Source organism: Sander lucioperca, chromosome 11 (genome assembly GCF_008315115.2).
Source record: "Sander lucioperca isolate FBNREF2018 chromosome 11, SLUC_FBN_1.2, whole genome shotgun sequence".
NCBI lineage: Eukaryota > Metazoa > Chordata > Actinopteri > Perciformes > Percidae > Sander > Sander lucioperca.
The window spans coordinates 15,175,246-15,200,269 of NC_050183.1; the positions used below are offsets into that span (position 1 = coordinate 15,175,246).

A 25,024-nucleotide genomic window follows, 5' to 3' on the forward strand; every position below is an offset into this window, starting at 1 on the left:
GACAACGTTTTTTCATTTTTTTAACTGTATGTTTGGGGATATTTTAACGATCAAGGCACCACCAAATCTCTGACTCGATGCCCTAATCTCTGATTTGTTCAGCAAGAGGTCTTGTTTTGCGTTCAATGGTAGCTGAAAAACACATCTGAGACAATCCAAGCTTTGTAGGAAGGATTTAGGTTTGTGGATGCCATCTTTCTGTGCTCGAGCCAAGAAAAATGATAGAAAATGGAGACAAGTATGGATGAGATCTACAAAGCTGTGTCGGTTGTTTTAGGTCAGATTAACAGAAATAAATGAATTGCTTTTTACCGCTACCACAGCTTCTGTGTCAACTTAAAATGACATCAAAACGTCAGGCAATGCTGATTGGTTAGGGGAAAATAACCTGCTAAAATGAATACGATGAATAATAAGAGAGGAAATGAAATGGTAATTTAGCCTTATTATCAGGCTATAGGTGAGGGACTTGAGGGCAAGTGAAAAAGCACGCTTGTATGTTGCTGCTGAATATGTGCAGCTATATGTTGACTGAGGAATATATGCAGTAGAACATCTGTTACGTAGAACTGAAGGCTGAGTGAAGTATTGACTTAAATGGCAGCTCTGAAACAAGAAGAAGCAGGAAAGGACAGAAAGAATTCTCACCACATGCCCCTCAAGCAAATAGTTTATTTTTTAATGCCCTCTATATATTAGTGCGTGACTTATCCTTGCTGTATAATACCCTCCGATTTCACAGAAGAAATCCCGGTGTGCTCCTCAGGTGACCCCTTCCTAAATAAGAAGTTGAATTTCAATGGGCTTAACCTCGGCCGACCTGCGGAAAACACTTGATGCATCCTTCCAAAGTGGTTTATCTTGACTTAAAATGTTTCCATGAATAAGTAAAATAAAAACTCGCCCCACTTAACGGGGCGAGGACCACGAGGAAGAGAAAATCACTTTCATTATTGAGGGGGTTTTCAGTTGGAGATCATGTCGAGGAGCTTAGTCGAGTAATATTTTGGGGAGAGGTTGCAGGGAAGCTGGTACGAACGATGCCTCTGTCAAGACGAACACACGCTAACGTGCGCGACGGAAATACACACCGGTCGTTGACTTTCTTTTATTTCCACACACCCGCACGCACACCGCCCATGCAAAGCACGGAAACTCCAAAAGTCAAGGTAAGGTTAATTAAAAATACATAAGAGTCGAGAGTCCCTAAAAGCCTGAGAGAGGAGGGCTGTCTGGGTGAGGTGGGCTGCAGGTGAAAGGGTGAACAGGCAGGTCAGCTGTACAGAAATTCAGAACAGAGAGAGAGAAATTGGCAACCGGCCACGTTTCTGCTTGGAGTTTGTTTTTATTGAACCCTGAAGCTGCCAGGGGGTTAGCAGAAATTTGATGCTGACGAGAGGGAACGGCCTTGTCGTCTTTACATCCAGATATGGCAGAAATCTGTCAGGTGTGAAGAGTGTTGATGCTCATGCCAAATGACAGAGGCAAAAAAACCTAAAAAAACCCCACAAACCCTAGGCTCAGTTTGAGCTCCAGAGTTTAACCCTGCATAAAGTGTGTGACAATGGAGAGCGTGTGACTGAGGATGCAGCTGAAGGTCTAAACTCGCATCACTCACCGGCATTTAAAATGCTGCCTTTAGCTACAGGAAGACTCAAAATCCTACATTTCATGTGGGTCATAGTTGTGTTGTTAGTTTTGCTTCCCAAACTTTTCCCAAATCGTTCTAACTTTTCTAACTTTTAGCCTTTCCTGGTTTGATTGATTTTTATTTATAATCACTTTTCATTGCAAAAGCAAGGGTCGACTCACTCAAATAAAATACATAAATACATGTTAAGAAAGACTTCCACGCAGATATATTAGTTCTGCTTTTATTTTTCTAGGTTTTAAGATACTGCCTCCATATGTATATATACCACGAAAGGTACAATAAGTTTAATGTTGCCAGGGCTAACAGCAGAGAGAAAACAACAGACGAGAGGAAAGAAGAGGATAGGAGAGAAAACAAGGAGAGGAAAGAAAAGAAAAGAAGAGGAGAGAAGAGGAGGAGACAAGAGACGAGAAGAGAAAAAGGAGAGGAGAGGAAAGAAAAGGAGTGAAAAGAAGAAAAAAGAAGATAAAAAGAAGAGGAGAGGAGAAGAAATAAACGAGAAAGAAAAGAAGGGAAGGAGAGAAAAGAAGAGAGGAGAGGGGGAACAATGGACAGAGCAGTGGTTGAGCTCTGCAGCAGATACTGTAGAGAACGTATGGAGCCACACGCACTAGGTAACACATCCACTGATATTACTGTAAATACACTGCTGTGAGAGAGACGAAGAGGGAGCCATATACAAAGACTGTGTGTGTGTGTGTGTGTGTGTGTGTGTGTGTGTGTGTGTGTTGCGGTGTGCCACTGTACCTTGAGCGGTGTAGACCAGCTCGCTGTAGACTGTGGCAGGGATGATGGGGGCCGTCAGGTCCTGCAGGAAACCTCTAAGAGCATCAGTCAGAGAAACCACATCATATTGGTCCAGGTCCACTGAGACCGGATCTAAAAGGACAAAAGACAGAGAGGAGGACAAAGGGGAAGTGTTAGCAATTATGTATATGATATATGCATGTGTTTTTCTATTCGGGGGACTAAGCATTAATGAGTTATCGAGAACACAGGCCTACTAAGGGGATAAGCCCAGGGACCCAGATGTTGAGCTGGCCCTTAAACAGAGCCTTTGAAAAATATGACTGAAAAAAATGAATGTTGGTAGTCTCGTATTGCCAGACCTTCCTCCACAGCGCTGCGGAGGAGGGTCTGGCGAGTCCACAAAGCATTCTGGGATGGGAGAAAAACGTGCCCTGGTTTATTGGCATTCCTGTAAACCAATCACAATCATCTTGGGCGGTGCTAAACGCAGATGGAGCCACGGCGCCACTGCAAAATAGTCTTGGGTAAGGAACTTGTTTTGGTGAAAAATTAGAAAGTAGTTTTAGTGCAACAGAAAACTCAGATTGGACAGATAGTCTAGCTAGCTGTCTGGATTTACCCTGCAGAGATCTGAGGAGCAGTTAACCACAGTCCTCAGAAATCCAACGGGGTTTAAAATTCCAACAGAAAGAAAGCTGAAGGTAATGGAAATCTGGCCTAAAGAAAGGACATCCGGCTGACTTTCCAGTGGCACTGGAGCAATCCTGGAAGTGGAACGTCGTGGATATACAATAGAATGTTGGAGACTATCAAGGACAAGACACGTCCGCCGGAAGAGCTGAAGGAATTACCATCACATTGACTTTTAGATATCTCAACAAACAGCCCATCATGACACCTTTAAAGTAACTGGTTTTGTCTTCAGGTTTGTGTAGAACATTCAGACTTACTATTGTGTAAAAACACACCATTAAGACTCAGACTCTGAAAACACCCAGAGGGGCCTTTTGGGCAACGGTGACCAAAAGGCCCATCGCCAAATTCAGTACATTGGCTTAAAGATGGCAACACTAGTCAGTCCAACAATTTGCTTTAAAAAGAAAATCTCAATAACTTCTTGACAGATCAAGGTTATTTTAAAATGTAAATTCCATGGTCCCAATGGGTTGCCATTATGTTTCACTTCATTTAGCCTATTCCTTCTGACATTGTGTTCATGTTTCACTTGTGAATTATTGTAAAATATATATATATATATATATATATATATATATATATATATATATATATATATATATATATATATTAGGGCTGTCAAAATAAAAGAATAACGCGTTAAAAAAAATAACGCAGATTAACGCACGTTTGACCCGAAGCCGTTCTAGTCACCATTGGACTGTAAAATGAAAGAGGGAGACGAGAATGTTCTGCCTGGATCATTAACTGGAACATTTACTTGTAAAAATCTTCTTCCTGCCAACCCTGGCTACCGAAATCTGGTGCCACTGATATGTCGGCACTTCTCTCTGGTGCTCTGAAAACCGACGATACAGGCAACACAAACACCGCTGCACGTGACGCTAGTTAACACTACACTCGACAGCAGCTAACGTTAGCCTACCGCTAGCTAGTAGCTGGATTAAACACGGTTACAATGCTGACAGCTAACGCTAAACGGTGTAAAGTTTTACTGTGTTTTACTGTAGAGGACTGTGACTCAACAGCGGGATGTAACAATCTGCAGCTGCCGTCGGAAAAACAACACAGACCAGTTCAATGAAACTGGTAAACTAGAGCTTTGTGGTGCATTTGAAGTTATTGTAAATGTCCTTGGTGGTTGTTTTTGTCGTTCAACAGCAATTTACTAGTGAAATAAGTTATTGTTATACATTATTATTAAATCATTTAATTTTGACCATATGGCCTTAGCAATAAACAAGCCATTCTTTAATGTCACCGACTGTTGTTTAGTACCCTTTGTTTTGTTTTGTTTTTTTACTTACTAATTATGTATGTGATTAATTTCGATTAATTAATCACAGAGTCTGTAATTAATTAGATTCATTTTTTAATCAATTGACAGCCCTAATATATATATATATATATATATATATATATATATATATATATATATATATATATATATATATATATATATATAGGCATTAGTTAAGAGATCTGGAACCCTACTAAGAAAATGTCTACTGACTATTGGATCATAGGGATGTTATCCTGAAATATACGTACCATTCTTCCCTTGAAATAGCGCTGCGGATATTTAAAATCCCAACTGGATGAATATTAATCATTTTAATTTTGCTTCCCACACACATGATCTCCCATTCAGACAGATTGCCATAAGCGTTATTGAGCTTCTTTCCTGCTCTTCAGAGGATGAACCCTTGTAGTTTTGTGGGAGTGGAGTACAAGTTAATATTGTAGGGTTTTTTTCACCGATTTTTTGGAGTGTACAGAATTATCTGATTTTCTCTGGAAACGGGTAAATAACCGTTACAAAGACTTAAATCAACCAAAGTGACTGTACACAATTTACTAGCTCAGAAAGTAAATTTACTGTTGAGTTAACTAATGGGGCTCTAGCTTTGCCCAGAAACTCTATATCAGAATAATAAATGTTGCATTGGGTCAGTGGTAATCTAACTCCTCAGAGTGTGTCAAGTCTCACAGACAGTTGTCTCTGGGAAAAAGTAATACTGTCACTCAGCCATAGATAAAAAAAAGATGCTGAGATGTCCAACACAAAGATAATTTACAAATGTATCCACCGGTAGACAAAACAACTGAAAAGAATCCTGCGTGTCCGTGTGAGCATGCTCAAGCAGATTAGCAAGACAAACCAAATGGCGCCACACGTTTTTCCTTTCTCCATCTTTCACCTCAACCTTCCTCTCTACTCTACATCCACTTGTCCTTCCCCATATCTGCTCTTAACCTTCCGCCCCCTCTTTGACATTGCTCCTGTTTTGCATCTGTTTTATCTTTCATCATTCTACACCGGCTCCATTTGCTCCTCTTTTTGCTTTCTTTTCCTTCCTTCTCTTTTTTTTTCTTCTTCGCCTTGTGGAATGGTCTAAACACTGAAATCAAACACAGCCATAATATTATACAGTTCAAAAAATGATTCAAGGAAACAATACTTGACCGTTACGGAAAGGTGACCTGAATATATTAAAGCTTTAGTGCGTAACTTTTGGATATTAATGAACGCCTGTTACATTCAAGCCGTTGCCAAATGAGTTGTTACAAAGCTAATTACGACTATCAGCTCCACACAACTCTCTCTGGATTTTTCAGTATAACTATGTTCAGAAGATTGTGGCGTCCGGCGACTTTCGCGCGCAGAAGCTCAAGTGAAGATAATGACCTCTTCTGAAGAGTCCATCGTGTTTTTTGAATCCTCCGTGTCCTCCTTAGCTACTAGCAACTGCGTGGAGGAGGAGGGGTGGGGGTGCGTGTGCGATCACGGAAGACTTGTATCATGTGGACGCGCCGACAGTGTTGTTGTCACTACTTAGAATAGACAGAAAACTACGCACTATTGCTTTAATGGGAAATGTACACACAGTGTATAGTTAGTTGTATGTTGTTGTATTATTGCAAGTTATTGTATAGCTTCCAATTTTTGTATGCATATTTTTGTATGCATTGCTATTTGTTTTTTTTTTCTGTAATAATATGATATTGCCTCTGCCTGCTCCTTCTCGAACTCATCCTTTTTTTGGTTCTTTGATGGAATGGGATTGATTTGTATACGATTGTATTTTTTTATATTTTAAAGTATGTCGATTGTTCGAGGTAAATAAAAAAAAAAAAAAAAAAATAAAACTAAACCTTTCATCTTCCTCATCCCATCCTCTATCTCCCCCCCCCCCACCCCGTATGCACCTGACCCTCTGGAGTCAAAGCGGCGGTTAACTCTCATTGATTTGCCCCTCTAACTAATGCCTGAATAAACTTAAGCAATCACCACAGGCCAGTAACCCACCAGGCCATTAATATCAACGGATGACCTCTTCACATCGCAGTGCTGAGGCCTGTGTTATCGTGCAGTGATTTGTCTGGGGGACTCGACACCCAGGCGGAGCAAAATTGGTGTTGCCATGGGACCCATGAAAAGATATTAATCCACTTTTCTTGTGTGTGTGTGTGTATATGTGTATGTGTGTGTGCGTGCTACGTGCATGCGTGTGTGCGTGTGGGTGGGTGTAGGGGTATTAGAGCATAAAACAATTTGATTCCTCAAGAGCAGATTGTAATTGGTTTATTTGAGTATGCTGTTTTTGTTATTAGCTTGGGATTTGTGCCTGTGATAACAACAATGGTGATGGTGTTATAATATGTTGGCACTCAATGGCTGAGTATGATGTTTGCTGTAAAAGGGGAACTTATATACGACCACTTACATACACTTACTTTTGTATTGTCTTAAGAACACCCATCTTACATGAAATGTCTGTTCAAACTCCTGCAATGTTCTGGTGTACTGATGATGACCAAATGGAGTGGCTAGATTTAATGTGTACAAGTTGGGGATTTTTTGTTGTTGTCTCTAAAGCATGGCAAAATAGAAAAAAGTTTATTTGTTTAAGTAATGTTGCTATTCTGGTATCTGGTCCCTTGCTATAAATAATAGTGTCATGTCAGCCCGTTTGGGCTGGGCATACTTTTTTTGTGCATGACACAATAACAAATATATATATAATATATATTGGTTATGCATTTGTTATGTTCATCCATCCATCTTCTTCCGCTTATCCGGTAACGGGTCGCGGGGGTAGCAGCTCCAGCAGGGGACCCCAAACTTCCCTTTCCCGAGCCACATTTACCAGCTCCGACTGGGGGATCCCGAGGCGTTCCCAGGCCAGGTTGGAGATATAATCCCTCCACCTAGTCCTGGGTCTTCCCCGAGGCCTCCTCCCAGCTGGACGTGCCTGGAACACCTCCCTAGGGAGGCGCCCAGGGGGCATCCTTACCAGATGCCCGAACCACCTCAACTGGCTCCTTTCGACGCAAAGGAGCAGCGGCTCTACTCCGAGCTCCTCACGGATGACTGAGCTTCTCACCCTATCTCTAAGGGAGACGCCAGCCACCCTCCTGAGGAAACCCATTTCGGCCGCTTGTACCCTGTTGACTCTTTAAAATCTCTCTTAAACAGCTGTTTAAATTTCAAGAAGGGAAATACTCAGAGTTGATATTAATGCACTCCTCTAGGTCACTTTGACCACTGTCCCTTTCACACATGCACTGCAACCCTGAACTTACCTAGACAGTCCCCTGAGGAGCCGTTTGCGAGAACGCAAATGTCTGAATCAGTTGGACCGGACATTCAACCGCCTGTTTAACCATCTTAACAGTCCGTCCAGAAAAATGTTTTTTTGTGATTGTTGCGGGCAAAAATCCTTGATTATGTGGCACGTTTTCTTAAAAAATGCGATGGAATATGCGGGATATTTATGCAATTTCATGCGATGAAATTGCGGGAACTTGCAAAAACTTTCATCATGACTTCATTGCGGGGTTTGCAGCTTTTCGATGATGTTCACGTCGCGTAATTACGTCACTTCATAACGTTCCCATGGCAACAGGTGAAAATGGCTGCTCTTGTGTGAAGTAAACACAACATTTTTCAACTTTCTGCTAAGATATATGTGACTTTTTTGCAACAAAAATGCGGGGATTATGAAATCATGCAAGCCCTGCATATTTTGCGCGGAAACCGGCAATTTATGCGGCAAAAGTGTGGCGTATTTGAAAAAATGCGGCCCCTGCATAAATATGCGGACTTTGGCTGATTATGCATTGAATTATGCGATCGCATAATCACGTTTTTCTGGAGGGATTGTCTTAAAGTCTGTGTAATGTCCGACTGAGCCCATGTGTGAGTAGAGCAGCTCATTGTCCGGAGAATTCACAGCGAGTCAGTGGCCCTCATTTATGAAACGTGCGTACGACCAAAAACAGGCGTAGGACGGGCGTACGCCGATTCCTACGCAAAGTAAGGGATTTATCATTTTGAACGTGAGCGTAAGCTGCGATAAAATCTCACGTCTGGTCTGAACTCGTGTACGCAAGTTTTCGAGTCAGTGTGGACTTGCGGTGCAGCAAATAAAAAGTTTATCAGGAGAAGGAGAAGTCATCAGTTGATCACTTATCAGCAATGGCAGATCTGGCTCTTTTAAAATACCTCTATTTGCCGGTACAACAGTGCACACGTACGCACACGGGACACGGTGGAGCGCCCCATCGGATTGATTAAGGGCAGATGGCTCATGGTCTTGCATCAGCGGGGGGGACCCTACTATACACGGCAGAAAAATTCTGCAACATTGTTTTAGCCTGTGGGGTTCTGGAGCCAAATGACCCGATGCCCAGAGAGCAGTGTCCAGCACAGCCCCAACTGGGGCTATACGAAGGAGACAGGATATTATTCCTCGCTATTAAAAGAAATATTGTTATGTTTGGCAATGATACTCAATACAGGAAACATGACGATGCACAACATTGATTTCTGCCATTGACCGATATATTTCGGCTTGTTTTTCCAGCCCCTCTGCTGTCAGGAGACAGGGTCGAGGTGGGGGTCCAACACTCGCTCTCCCTCACAGTTCTGACTCATGAAACAAACACGAGTAAAATAAAAGACACTGCATAAACTCCGCTACTGTGTGTTTATTTAAATATACGTAAACCATGTAGGCCTAAGAGATTGCAATATAAGCCTGTATATTACTATGGGGACTATAGCATACATATGTCAAGGATGTATACATTAAATAAACTTCAGCAGGAGTCCGATTTACCACGGTAACACTGTTGACTGCAGTGATCTCTTTCCATTCTGCATTCTTTCTACAGCCTTTAATAACAGTTTTCAGGCTGACAAATCTACATACGTTAGTGCAAATGAACCTGAGATATCAGGGTTTCTATCTCCACCTCTGAAAAGTGCCTTCTCAGCCGGATTACGTCATGCCATCTCGTAAATTGTAGGGGCGAGGCCTCAAAACCCAGAATATATTGGGGCGTGATATTTCAATTACGATCGTTTCCAGCCGCTGCATTTATCAATGTACTGTGATTGGTGTGATACGAACGTTTCATGAATCACACGTGAAGTAAGAGGATTTCTGCGCTCATATCTGCGCTGGTTTCTACGTTAGGTTGATAAATGAGGGCCAATGGGCGTGTTGATGGCGTTTCTACCATGCGGCTGGCGCCTAACCGGAAGAAATCAAACATGTGATGGTGAAGAAGAAGGTGGATTAACATGACTATACCAACGAAAATGTCTAACTGGACAGATAACAAGATTCGGGAACTTTTGTCGGTACGGGCCGACAGAAATCGTCAGACAAATTCAAGAAATGACAAGAGACTCAGTTGTTTATGACCAAAGTACGAACCGGCTACATGAACATGGTGTAATCTCTGTCATGTCCTGCCTCCTGCACGCTCTACCCAGGCGCCACCCCTCGCTTAAACCAAACTGAGAATTTCCAGTAGGTGAGAATGTGTCTGACGCAGACAATCTGTTGGGTGCTACATGTAAGAAAAGGAAACTTCAGACCTGATTCTCCTGATATTGTCCAGACTTCATGGGAGAAAACAGCTTACTTCTTCTGTTTGTTTGACACATCAAATGTGTGTCCTATGGGTCTCAACTGGCATGCATGAAATGACATTCTGTGCCAGCCAGTGTTTGTTCCACTGGATCAGTTAGATATGATAGTATATGAATAGGTATGGGAGACAGTCCATGTTGCAAGGTATAAGAACATGTTGATATGACATTTTGAGACTAAGAAAAAAAGAAAAGAATCAAAGATAGTGTAAAACAAATTCCTTACTTTGTTTCATTTTGAGTATAATCTTTTCCAGGTTGAACAACCCCAGACTTTAGCGAGAAATCAAACCGGTTCCCTTGTTTGATTTGGTTGTTAGATTTAAACCTTAGTCATTCCGTACAAGAGGGCTCTGTGTAACTACCTTGCAGATAGTGTGTGTATGAATCCAGACAATGTGTTGGCTGGTCATGAGTTAGTTATGACTTCAAAGAGTGGAAGGAGGCAGCTTTGACAAAAAACTGCTTGTTTGGGACACATTTTGCTGAGACATGACTGTCTGACTTTCCCACGCCAACAGCAAAATGGCATGATTGTTTCGAAGAGACGCACATGATTTCAATGAAGTCACTGGGTTCATTATTTAGTGCTTTGAACAATTAGACAGACATAATCTGGACACAAATAAATAAGACTTTACAATCATTTACAGTAGGCCTTTCACAGAAAAAATACTATTTTATTCCATGATGGGAAATGCAGAAAGTAGCTATTTGTTTGTATCAGACACCATGGAAATTGGTGTCTGATATCAGAAACCACCAGATAAATTGGTTGTCCGGGATCTGTCTGTGCCCTAGTGGGAATAAGTCATGCTTTCTTTTTGCCCCGACTCTCTAGAGCTGTCTGTGTGTGACTGACCCAGTTTACTGTCTGGTTGGTCTTCAGGGCAACAGCCAAACAGGAAGAGCAGAAACGTTATTGTAGAATGCAATCAGAAATCTGAATCAGAAAAGGGGTTTATTCCAACCCGTTCTCACTCCCAACTTGTCAAATACTGACACTTGGTCAGTGGCTCTCAGCGTAAGACACCGACGCAAAAGTCAACCTTTAGCGTCTGTATGGAACGCACCAGGCAGAGCAGCAGCTCCGCGGCGCTTTAAGATGATGTAGTATTAAGAGAGACAACTGTAGAGAGTAGTAAGAAATACCAAAAATCAGCGTGGGGAGGTTGGTTGGGGTGGTGGATGGGTCAAACAACACAGGACATTCACCCAGGAGACCGGGGTTCGTGTCCCGTTCTTGTCCCGCGTGTCACTGAAACGTACAATTTGTAACCCCACCCACCATCTTTTCCTAAACCTGCCCCCACTGCTAAAAAAAATCCTAAAGGAAACACTGCAGTAGACTGGATAAACGATAGTACACTTCCAGAATAAAGCCCGACATCCGGCGTGCCCCTCACCTTCTACTCTGTGTGTTGCCGTTCTCAAAATCCCTTCGATACAGAAAACAACCTTTGAGCTAGCAAGCAAAAAGCTGAAAATGGCAAGTTTAAAAGAAACTTGAATCGTGCAACAATACAGGCCTACTTGGTTGTTCCGGGGAATGATTGTAAAGATTTACAAAGAATCTGTTCACGGCATTTACTCTCTAACTGGGACGTTTTGGGACCGATTGGTGTGATTTTCTATGGATGAAGTATACACACGGTGATACACTGGTAAGAGCAAATGAGGTTTAACCATGTATCAGCTCATTTAAATGGGAGTGTGCCTATGTTCCCACAGATTTTTTTTTCCAAAATTAGGCCCTATGTTCCCACATTTCCTTTTTCATAAATTTGTATCAGATTTTATCCCCCTTTCTCCCAATTTGGTAGCCAATTACACCCAACCTAGTATCCAGTAGCAATGGACTACAGATGGAATGTAACCCTAACCCTAACATGGGGCCTAATTTTAAGAAAAATCTTAGAAATGTGGGAACATAGTGCTGTGGGAACATAGGGCCTAATTTTCAGTGAAAAGAAAATTCTTAGAAATGTGGGAACATAGTGCTGTGGGACCATTGGGCTGTGGGATCATAGGGCTGATCCCATTTAAATAGCTCACTTTACTGTGTTGTGTGAATCACATCATGTCACTTAATATTGTATGTAACGTTTTCTTTTGTGGGGTGCAAATGTTCCACCATGTGATTCTAATTTTTCAATGTGGCCGTGTGTGAAATTGAGTTTGACACCCCTTGTTTAAAGAAATGCAAACAACCCAGAGTGTTTTCTTCTCCTATCCCTGAATATATCTGTGGTGTAGCCAGACCTTACTCTGCAGGAGCTAGGTCTGGCAATGCGAGACTAAGGGCGTTTTCACACCTGTAGTTTGTTTGCTTTGGTCTGAATCAGTTGGTGAGTTAGTAAACTTGGAGCGATTTGCCCTCGGTCGGTTTGATGTGGTTTGGTTTCACAACTGGAAAAATCCAAGTGTACCAAAATGCGTCATTACAAATCAGGCAAGAACGTCCAGCCCTCTTATTGGTCGGATATGTCAGCAAGAAAGTGAATACAGGAAGAAGGTCCTGTGTTCTGGTCTAGTGGTCAAACCAGCTCATTTCATTAAAATTAGCAGACATTGTTTCATAAGAGACATTACTAGGTCTGCTCTGGTAACCGAGACTTCACTCCGCTCTGCCGGCGTCTGTCTCCAATTTTAGCGGCAGCTGGTTTGACCACCGAGATATGAGTGACGGACGGCGAGCTTGACTGCAGTCTATTTCTGTGATAGAAACAATGCATGCTGCAACAGTTTGCTGCTCTTCTGCATCGCAGATTGCTAAACACACCTGACTACAGGAGATATTAGCTCAGACTTGCGGAGTACATATAGTTGGTGCGGTTCGAGTACGGATCACGTTCTCACCACAAATGAACCGCTCCAGAGTTCGAATGAAAGCATACCGAGACCACCTCTTCAAGCAGGTCTCGGCATGCTTGTTTGGTCCGCTTTTGATGCGCACCAGAGTTCGATTGCCACGTTCTCACCTGCCCAAACGAACCGCACCAGCGGGGCAAACGAACTCTAGTTCGATTCAACCGAACTAAAGGCTGTCGGTGTGAAAATGCCCTAAGGTGGCAGTAATGCACCTTAACGCTGGTTGCCTTTCACAATGAACCAAAAAAAAAGAAGAAGCAACCTCAGTGCACTTGTCAGTCAGTCACTCATCACTCATTATCATCTAACTGCTAGTTAGCACTGGACCAACTAGCCTGATGGGCTATCATGGCCGGCTAGCTAGAATGTTTCCAGCTAAATCTTTATAGATGTTTGAAATTACATTTCTCAGCGTTTAACCTTTCAAAACTGGCACACACCTGTATGCCTTTCTAAGACTTTCCCTATCCATAGTGCTATACCATTTACTTAAAAAACTAAATAAACTATACTTCAATAATTCAACCACTGTAATGTCTTTGCCTGCAAACAATATAATCAAATGATATTTACATATTTCCATAATCACAAAAACAAAGAAACAGTTTCGGCTCTAACATACAAGCCTGAAAAGTGTCTTAGCCCAGAGGAGTTGAGGAATCTAGAGAACAGTGTTATGTGTTTTTCTGCTAAGAAGGACAATAAATCCCTTTGTAAAGAGAGGCAAGTGTCTGCTGATTGGTTAATGCAGATTAGGACCAGAAAACTGTTGTAGCCAGATGTAGCCAGCATTACAACCAGAGGTTCCCAGAAATGGTTTCGGATGTCGAGGAAAAACAAATTTGCTGTTCTTTTTCTGCTGATGATCTTAAAGCTGCACTAATCCATTTTGTAATACTAAGAGTGGACCAAATAACTGTGTGTATTTTAAAGTGTATATCTTGTGGTTACGAAGTCACAGAGAATCATCACTCAACTCGACAATTACTCTCAGCTCTATGGATCTTTTCTAAGTCTCTTATAAGCTCATTCTTTTGGTTTTACGGCACATGTACTGTTTAATTCAATCTCAGCGCTTTTGTCAACCTTGTTTCCAGCCGTAGCAGAAGCTGTTTTAGGCGAAAAAAATATCACCGTACACTACTTGTCCTGCCTAGCAAATTAGAGGCTAGCTGGTAAGGAAAGTGTAACATCTGGCAGCCAAAGAGCCAGCTGTGTTTCCCAGGAGTTGGTGGGGGCCAAACCAGAGCTAAAGGAAGAGGGAATATTGGTCTTATATTCATCAGGTGGGCACAAACAAGACCCTAACTGAACTAGTCTTGTTAGGGCCCGTAGAGAGAGAGCACAGGCCCTCCCACAATGTGTCGTGCGAGTGATTCAGATTGCTTGTGGCTCGGAGGTAAAGTGGTCGCCTCATAACCACAGGGTTGGCGGCACATGTCAAATACTCCCTGAGCAAGACACTGAACTCCAAGTTGCTTCCCGGATGCTCTATGTATAGCTGTCCACTGCTCCTAATACTCAGGATGGGTTAACATGCAGATATAGAATTTCACTACATTGTACTGTGTGTATGTGACTATTAATGATACAGCTTGTTTTGTTTAAATAAGAACTTAAACTGCCATTTAGTATATATATATATATGCCCTCAAAAAGCAAACCCATCTTTGTCATAGTTTTACATTTGTTTGGGTAAAAGAGTCAGCGTAATTTATAACAAAATGATATGCTTATTTTATATAAACTATTAAAAAAAATTTGCTTGTTTTCACGTTTCAGTACTTTGACCGTGAGAGTGCTACCAGTAGTTCTGATAGCTTTCTCTACTTTCCAAATACAGTAATACTACATCAACTCATTCAACTGTAAAATCTAAGACAGTATTGGTAAAATATATACGCCTAATTGTGTGTGTGTGTGTGTGTGTGCAGATTTCACTTAAAACACATCAGTGTCGACCTCGTTAGCCCGGCCGACACAAAAAAACACGTACGTCATAAATCACCCATAATGCAATGTGCAGACAACGCGACTCAGCTAAACACACAACAAAGCCACAAAGGCCGCGAGAAACACGACAGGGTTTGGGATAGGATTGTGGTCTGAGATTTTACTTTAAAAGTTGAATTAAATAATAATTATGTTCCAAGGTTCAAGGTGGTTTTCCAGGAATACGCGTCAGTATTTCAGAGCAGGTATTAAGATGTGCTGCAGATGTTTTTATCTGGTATTTTAATTTTGAAGGAAAAGTCTTGACACTACCAGTTGGATCTGGTGGGGCTTACCTCTACGCACAGTCTCGGTTCTGGAACCATACTCCTGGATAGGGGTTGGACTCTTTTCTTCTCCGGAGTTGCCCAGGGTGTGAGGCGCCGGGCGGGTGTGGGGATACTCACAAGCCCCCGGCTGAGCGCCGCTATGTTGGAGTTTACCCCGGTGGACGAGAGGGTCGCCTCCCTACGCCTGCGGGTTGTGGGGGGGAAAACTCTGACTGTTGTTTGTGCGTATGCACCAAACAAGAGCTCGGAGTATTCGGCCTTCTTGGAGACCTTGAATGGAGTCCTGTATGGGGCTCCAGTGGGGGACTCCATAGTTCTGCTGGGGGACTTCAACGCGCACGTGGGAAATGATGGAGACACATGGAGAGGCGTGATTGGGAGGAACGGCCTCCCTGATCTAACCCAGAGTGGTTGTTTGTTGTTGGACTTCTGTGCTAGTCATAGATTGTCTATAACGAACACCATGTTCGAACATAGGGATGCTCATAAGTGTACTTGGTACCAGAGCACCCTAGGCCAAAGGTCAATGATCGATTTTATAATCGTTTCATCTGATCTGAGGCCGTATGTTTTGGACACTCGGGTGAAGAGAGGGGCAGAGCTGTCAACTGATCACCATCTGGTGGTGAGTTGGGTCAGAGGGTGTGGGAAGACTCTGGACAGACCTGGTAAGCCCAAACGGGTAGTGCGGGTAAATTGGGAACGTCTGGAGGAGGCCCCTGTCCGACAGACTTTCAACTCACACCTCCGGCGGAGCTTTTCGTGCATCCCTGTGGAGGCTGGGGGCATTGAACCCGAGTGGACAATGTGCTGAAGCTGCGGCAGGGAGCTGTGGTCTTAGGGTCTTAGGTGCCTCAAGGGGCGGTAACCCACGAACACCGTGGTGGACACCGGTGGTCAGGGAAGCCGTCCGACTGAAGAAGGAGTCTTTCCGGGATATGTTATCCCAGACGACTCCGGAGGCAGTTGCAAGGTACCGAAGGGCCCGAAGGGCTGCAGCCTCTGCCGTGAAAGAGGCAAAGCAGCGGGTGTGGGAGGAGTTCGGAGAAGACATGGAGAACGACTTTCGGTCGGCACCAAGGTGCTTCTGGAAAACTGTTCGCCACCTCAGGAGGGGGAAGCGGGGAACCATCCAAGCTGTGTACAGTAAGGATGGGACGCTGTTGACCTCAACTGAGGAGGTAATAGGGCGGTGGAAGGAGCACTTTGAGGAACTCCTAAATCCGACTAATACGCCCTCTATAGTAGAGGCAGAGCTGGAGGATGATGGGGGATTGTCGTCAATTTCCCTGGTGGAAGTTGCTGAGGTAGTTAAACAACTCCACAGTGGCAAAGCCCCAGGGATTGATGAGATCCGCCCAGAAATGCTTAAAGCTCTGGGTGTGGAGGGGTTGTCTTGGTTGACACGCCTCTTCAACATTGCGTGGAAGTCGGGGACGGTGCCTAAGGAGTGGCAGACCGGGGTGGTGGTTCCCCTTTTCAAAAAGGGGGACCAGAGGGTGTGTGCCAATTAAAGGGGTATCACACTTCTCAGCCTTCCCGGTAAAGTCTACTCCAAGGTGCTGGAAAGGAGGGTTCGGTCGATAGTCGAACCTCAGGTTGAAGAGGAACAATGCGGATTCCGTCCTGGTCGTGGAACAACGGACCAGATCTTTACTCTCGCAAGGATCCTGGAGGGAGCCTGGGAGTATGCCCAACCGGTCTACATGTGCTTTGTGGATCTGGAGAAGGCGTATGACCGGGTCCCCCGGGAGATACTGTGGGAGGTGCTGCGGGAGTATGGGGTGAGGGGGTCCCTTCTCAGGGCCATCCAATCTCTGTACGACGAAGCGAGAGCTGTGTCCGGGTTCTCGGCAGTAAGTCGGACTCGTTTCAGGTGAGAGTTGGCCTCCGCCAGGGCTGCGCTTTGTCACCAATCCTGTTTGTAGTATGTATGGACAGGATATCGAGGCGTAGTCGGGGTGGAGAGGGGTTGCAGTTTGGTGAGCTGGGGATCTCATCGCTGCTTTTTGCGGATGATGTGGTCCTGATGGCATCGTCGGCCTGTGACCTTCAGCACTCACTGGATCGGTTCGCAGCCGAGTGTGAAGCGGCTGGGATGAGGATCAGCACCTCTAAATCTGAGGCCATGGTTCTCAGCAGGAAACCGATGGAGTGCCTTCTCCAGGTAGGGAATGAGTCTTTACCCCAAGTGAAGGAGTTCAAGTACCTTGGGGTATTGTTCGCGAGTGAGGGGACAATGGAGCGGGAGATTGGTCGGAGAATCGGCGCAGCGGGTGCGGTATTACACTCAATTTATCGCACCGTTGTGACGAAAAGAGAGCTGAGCCAGAAGGCAAAGCTCTCAATCTACCGGTCAGTTTTCGTTCCTACCCTCACCTATGGTCATGAAGGCGGGGTCATGACCGAAAGAACGAGATCCAGGGTACAAGCGGCCGAAATGGGTTTCCTCAGGAGGGTGGCTGGCGTCTCCCTTAGAGATAGGGTGAGAAGCTCAGTCATCCGTGAGGAGCTCGGAGTAGAGCCGCTGCTCCTTCGCGTCGAAAGGAGCCAGTTGAGGTGGTTCGGGCATCTGGTAAGGATGCCCCCTGGGCGCCTCCCTAGGGAGGTGTTCCAGGCACGTCCAGCTGGGAGGAGGCCTCGGGGAAGACCCAGGACTAGGTGGAGGGATTATATCTCCAACCTGGCCTGGGAACGCCTCGGGATCCCCCAGTCGGAGCTGGTTAATGTGGCTCGGGAAAGGGAAGTTTGGGGTCCCCTGCTGGAGCTGCTACCCCCGCGACCCGCTACCGGATAAGCGGAAGAAGATGGATGAGTCTTGACGGCAGGACAAGTCGTTTGTCAGTGTCAACACAGAAACAGAACAAAAACTACTTAAAGGTTAAAGTTGTCTAAAGTTAATGATGATGATTGAAAGAAAGCTGTTGACTGCATGCATGAATGAATGAAGCATTTTGTCATAATTTTATAAAGTGCTCATATTATGCTTTTTGGCTTTTTCCCTTTCCTTTATTGTGATATATATCTTTTTGTGCACATTATACGTTTACAAAGTGAAAAAGCCCAAAGTCCCCCCCAAAGGGACTTACCATCTCCAACAGAAAACACTGTTCACAAACTGCTCCAAACAGCTCTATTGTAGTCCAGCCTTTACTTCAGAGACAAACGTGGTCACTTTGGAACACACGTTATAATGCTGCTAGTGTGGCATGCCCTCATACTCTGCTTCTGACTGGCTAGTAGTCCTTACCTAGGTACTGTCAGGGCACGCCCTCATACTCTGCTTCTGACTGGCTAGTAGTCCTTAGCTACTGCACATGTTTGACTCCCAACAAAGATGTTACAGCAGTGAGAGGTCTCACTCTGTAGCTAAATCAGAGACCTGAACACACAGGGTGAAAAGAGGAGCTGCAGCAATGTGCAGTACAACAAAAATATGGTGTTTTATGAAAATTAAAGTGCCCATATTATGAAAAAATCACTTTTTCTGGGATTTGGGGTGTTATGTTGTGTCTCTGGTGCTTCCACACACATACAAACTTTGAAAAAAATCCACCCATGCTGTTTAGAGTGAGATACGGTTTCTGAATGTGTCCTGCCTTCAGTCTCTGGGTGAGCTGTTCAAAATCTGCACGGCTTGTGACGTCACAAGCCGAAACGAGCAGGCTAACCGCAACCATTAGCTCGTAGCGTTAGCATGCTAACGCTATGGCTAACGCTAGCATGCTAACGCTAGCATGCTAACGCTAGCATGCTACCTCGTTCTCAATAGCAAAGCACTGCTACAACACACACAAGTTCACCATAATCTACAAAAGAACTACTTACATGTGCGCCCTCATTTAGAAGTCTCCCAGCTAATCCTGCCTTGTAACTGAGCAAAGTTGTAGAAACAGCCTTTCTTTTACCGTCTATGGAGCTAGCTAGCTGACATGATCTACATCTGAGCTACTGGGCATGTGCAGTGCAATCAAAGATAGTACAGAAGAAGAAGAAGAAAAGAGGTCTCACTCTGTAGCTAAAACAGAGACCAGCTGAAAAGAGGATCTGCAGCAGTGAGAGAGAGCGGTGCAGTACAACACAAATATGGTGTTTTTTGAAAATTAAACCATGTAAACCTATTCTGGTACAACCTTAAAATACAATTATGAACCTGAAAATGAGCATAATATGGCTGCTTTAAACCATGTAATCCTATTCTGGTACAACCTCTAAATACAATTATGAACCTGAAAATGAGCATAACATGAGCACTTTAAGTGTTGAAGACTGAATGAGACATCAAAATAAGAAAAAACAGAAGATTACTGCGACAGATGCAAGAAAATTCAATTCACTTTGCGTGTGTTTCATAACTAGTAACGAGCGTGCATTGCGGCCTGTCATAACTACCTTAATGAATAGCTTCCTGTCTGCTGGACTGTGGCTCTGCTGGGTTGAGAGGTATGGTGAGGAATGACGGGCAGAACAGCCTAAGTCAGCAGGGCAGCTTTAATGACATCTGATGAAACAGAGTCGTACTCTGGGGCCGCAGCCAACGCGGCATCATTACACTGCTCACTCGGGGATTGGGAATGAGAAATCCCCAGATCAATTCAGTCCTCTATCTTCCTCTCTCTCTTCCACCCTATCCAAAAGTCTTAATTATTTGCCTCGCTCTGACCTTTTAGTCTCTCTGCAGCCTTCCTAGAAAACATCCCTTTTCCTGTCACTTTTTTTTTTTTTTTGTTTAATTGGTTCCTTTAAGTCTTTTAAGACTTATAAGCGTCGGACCTTTCAGATCACATTTGTTTGCTCATCTTTGCATTTAACCAACGTGACTTCAACACAGATGTGTAAAAACACACCGACCTACAAACGAGTCTACGCGTTCGCTCGTACCCAAATAGGTCATCAATGATTATCACTTCCTGTACATGTCTGTGCATCGATGGGCTAGGACAGATTCTTCTGATCTTCCTTCCAAAGGAACAATTTCGACCAGCCACTTTCCCTATGATCTGCAACTGCCTTCTTACTCATCTTCTTTTTCTTTTAAACTCTTTCCTCTACCTCTTTCTTCTTGCATCATATCACTGACTATAAGCTCACACACATTTGCATGAGGCCAATATCCTCTCTGTGTATACTTGATCCGTCAGTCCGCTCATCAAGTCTTTGTCTGACACTGGCTATGGATCAGTTGACAGATGGGCAGATGGAGTCAATAGTCAAGAGCAGGATTAGTTATCGGATTGCAGCATCTTCCATAGAATCCATTTGGCAGGAATGGTTAATTGGCTTCGAAGAGACTGGGTTAGATGTACGTGTATAATGATGAATCTGCATTTCCTGTTTGAAGGTTAAGTGAAGTCATTTTCATTTGGTGTACACAATCAGACCCGAGGTTACTCAGTACATCTTCAATTAAGAGAGGAAAGTAGACCGAAAGCAGAACATTTACGAGCCTGCAATTGCAACCTTGCACACACTTTACAGACTTACAAGGGATGATTACATTCAAATCCATAACCTATTACGACCACACATCGCTGGTCATCTGTGTGACAACACATCATCATCTCTCTCTCATCAGGGCCGCTCTCTTCACCGTCTGTCAGCAGCTCACATTGTTCGTCTTCTTCTAAAATATTAGAAACCCTAAAGGGTTTCTGCAGGTTTCACCAAGTCAAATTGAAGACTTTTTAAGACCTTTTTAAGTCCATTATGAATTAAATTTAATTCATTCTTTATTACGACATCAACTAAACCCTAAATTTAGTTTTTTTCAAGCCAAGTATTGCTAAACTTGCAAAGCCGAAGAATAAAATCAGTTTTTTGTCTGTGGTACAGTCCCAAAGAGACTCGCACCAATAACACAAAAGCTGATTGGCTCAAATATAAGTTACATGTTGGTCTCATTTGTAGTCGTAATACAGGGAAATTATATTTGGTCTAGCGAAAATGCCCAAAAAATAATCTTCAAAAAAAAAAAAAAACAGATGGACCAAATGAAAAATGCAACAATGTTCCAACTTCACCCCCGAATGGCACAGAGTCTACCGATATAAGTGTGAAAGAGTAGCCTGACGACATCATACTCTTCTAGTCAGAATATGAGTCTGATACTGCTCCATTGGGCTGTGATTATGGGGCATTTTTCAACCAAACCAGAAAAGAAAAGCCTCTGCACTCAACTGGATAGACCTACAACCAATCAGAGCAACGGATAGACCTACAACCAATCAGAGCAACGGATAGACCTACAACCAATCAGAGCAACGGAGTATGTGACGTATGTTGGGGCCAGCTGATAAATTCAACTTTTGCCGAATCACGTAGGAAGGACGGCAAAAACATCTTTCCGATCGACAGATGCCGTGATCGCGGTTCTCTGTTCCTCTTTTAAAATGAATGCGCTGTTGATATCTTCTATAACAGACGCGATGGTGGAATCTACACATCTCAGTTCTCCAGCGGCAGCCATCTTTGTTGTAAACAAATTCAACCCGTGGTTGATTACGTTACTGTTGATCATCTGTCCATCATCGTATAAAGCCCGCCCTGACAATTTGATTGGTCCAAACTGCTCTGGTTCGAGTATAGATGCTCCACAACGGATCAAGTCCACACCGAACTGGGCGGGGCTAAGTTCGGATGGCATCCAGGCTAGTGAAAGAGCCCTCGAATGGTTCGATATGGGCTGACCCTGTGCATACGAGACACTAAAAAGAAATCTTTCAAAAAGATTTGTTGGTTTATTTTCACTAATCACTAGTACGCGAACAATTTCCTGCTCATAGAAGTAGGTAGGAGGCAACATTGATGGTTGTGACAAATGTTTATACTGAAGTTGGTGAAGGTTGTCAAATCAGAGACAGGCTCAGTGCTACTTAGAACTCTCCAGCAACTAAGACAGGCCTGTTTGATCTTCTTCACATTATTGTTGAGGTTGCCACACTGAGTGAGTCTGTTATCTGGATTCAGAATGTACAGGGAGAGCAAATGTTTAGTATAGAGGTCTTATTGTAGACGTGAAAGAGGCCGAGTGAAGGACCCTGTCTCTTTTGAACTAAACGCTGGCTCGCTCTGCGCGGCGTCCGAGGCCGTCACATGCAGAACTGACCCAGACCAAAGATGCACTCTGACTGAACTTGAACCTGAGCCACAGGAAATTTGAAGGACAAAATCCATCCCCTGTTCATACACAATGACGGCAGTATGGTTTAATCAGATAAAGCTGAACTTTAATGTAATACACAAAACCCCTGTGTTCATCCCTGTGCATTATGTGTTTGCCTGTTAGTGATGTGTGTGTGTGTGTGTGTGTGTGTGTGTGTGTGTGTGTGTGTGTGTGTGTGTGTGCACGTTCATGCGTGCGTGTGTCTTGCAGCAGCAGCATTCCAATAAGAATCTCATTACACTACAAAAGCTGAGCGATCATCTGCTCTCGCCGGCATTACAGCGCTCCGATTCAGTCGGAACAAGCAATCTTCAGGCGAAAAAAAATGCATCACAATCCAGCGGATTCGTGGAAAAGTTGTTCCCGGATAATCCAATAAGCGGTGATTAAACTAAAGCAGATAGACTCAGAGATTGATAAGAGGCACAATTGGCTGTGAAAGATTTAAGCGTACAATGGAGGTCATCATTTAAATCGCTGCTGTTTGAGAGGAGAGCTGTCACACAAAAAAAAACACTAAGCTTTGATAGACTCAGCATTGCCATGGCAGCAGCCAGCAGTTCTGCTCACACCTGAAATAATGATCTGCATAACTTAGAATCACTGCAGTGGTTTACAGTATTTACTCAAAGTGAAACGTGGGTTTTACAGAATGACATTAATCTGACATAATGCAGCTGAAATGATACATTTAGTCTGTTCGCTCTGTTTCCTAATATTAATGTTCTGTTTGCATGAAGCAGAAGTACTTTTGGAGGTACAACAGCAGAGAAATATTAATCTGAATATGATATCTCTGTTATATCTGCTGTGGTATGACATGAGTGGAGGCATGTGAAGCTCCAGGGGGGGAAACAGATCACTGGTCCCGCAATTTTATTAATTAAAAAAGAGAAAAGATCATCAAGGGAGACGGTGTGTAATTAATTCAATTGAATGTCCTGATGAATATAATGTCAATTGCCATCAGATTCTTTGACAGGTTATTTTTCACGTCAAACCTTAACAAAATTAGACAGACAAAATGGTGTAAAAATCAAACAATAGAGGCAGAAATGAGCCACAGATAAGCAACACTGAGAACATATTCAAAAACTTGAACTACCGCTTGATGTTGAACTATGACTCCGCACCAGAGTTCGAGCTTTCAATCCGCCCCAAACCAACCGGACAATCTGATGAAGATCTGAGGAGCAGTTAACCATAGTCCTCAGAAATCCACTGGAGTTTAGAATTCCAACACAAAGGACACGGAAGGTGAGGGACATCGGCCGAAAAGAAGGAAATGCAGAGAAATTTCTGCCGGCAAGGGACAATCCCGGAAGTGGAACATCGTGGATATACAGCCTAAAACAGACCAAACTGCTCAGGTGAGAAAGTAACCTTCGAGACAACCTCTAAATGAAAAGTCTAAATGTTCCTGTTGTGGAAAGAGGGAGGGTGGTGATGGTGCAGTGGATATGTCACATGCCTTTGGTGTGGGAGATCTGGGTTCGATTCCCACTGTGATACATCAACCAATGTGTCCCTGAGCAAGACACTTAACCCCTAGTTGCTCCAGAGGCGTGCGGCCTCTGACATACTGTATATAGCAATTTTACGTCGCTTTGGATAAAAGCGTCAGCTAAATAACATGTAATGTTATGGAAAGTGTTGACCACAGGGAGAAGCTGAATATCAGGACCAGGATTTTCACGTCTCTTGACTGTTTTGTGTGGCCTGATGTTCTAATCTGACCTTTTAAAGATGATCATGCCCACATGGCTGAAACTCTCAAAGTGGAGACTGTGTCTGTTATTGCATTTATTAATCATCATCTTTCATCTCACACACAGATAACAAAAAAGCCATCTTCTCCCAAAGCTCCTGTTGCATGCCCTCAACCATTATCAGATCAAACATGAAATCAGACACAGACCGGTCATGGGGCGGTTCATGAAGAAACACAGGAGGATTCATACATTCCTAACAGATATGAGGACACGGTCAGATGCTGATAAATGTGTGTGTGTGTGTGTGTGTGTGTGTGTGTGTGTGTGTGTGTGTGTGAGAGAGAGAGAGATAGAAAGAGAGAGAAAGAGAAAGAGAAAGAGAGGTCAAGAATTGTTCAAGTTAAAGAAAGATAAAGATAATGAGAAACAGTCAGAAGGTTTTTGGTCGTATGACTCCAGTTTATCAGAGGTTAATTATAAAGACACACACACACACACACACACACACACACACACACACACACACACACAGACCCACAGAAACATGCCTGCTATATGTCTGTTGGTTGTTGCTTTTGGTTGTAGTTTATAAAGAGGTATACAGGTTTCATACATTCACTCCAGCTAACGGTGAACAATGAGGGCAAAACAGCATCACCGATCTATTTTAACCAAATATTCTCTGTCCAGCGCAGCTAAAAACACCAGATCTGCAGCACGTTACTGTGTCGTTCACTTCCAAGCCTGTTGGAAACCGGTCAACACATTCTCACTCTCAGCGCGTCACAAAGCAACCCTTGGTCAGGTGTCTTTGGTGCTGCTTCAGCAGATTCCGTGTGGCCCTGCTTATAAGCGTTCTTTTTAACACACCATAACGTTGTGAGTCTGTAGGTCTTGTGTCAGACAGCGTGCATGTTTGAGCGCCCGATGGGGACTATCACTTTCTGTAAG

General features: G+C 43.6%; 1 protein-coding gene across 2 annotated transcripts in view; it reads right to left on the reverse strand.

Moving 5' to 3' along the window:
* Window positions 1–25,024, reverse strand: part of pik3r3b (phosphoinositide-3-kinase, regulatory subunit 3b (gamma)) — a 287,621-nt gene that overhangs the window by 139,193 nt on the left and 123,404 nt on the right. For both annotated transcript variants that reach the window (XM_036007026.1, XM_036007027.1), the window contains one exon: window positions 2,402–2,533. In XM_036007026.1, coding sequence (XP_035862919.1) covers window positions 2,402–2,533 — 132 coding nt within the window. The remainder of the gene's footprint in view (window positions 1–2,401; window positions 2,534–25,024) is intronic.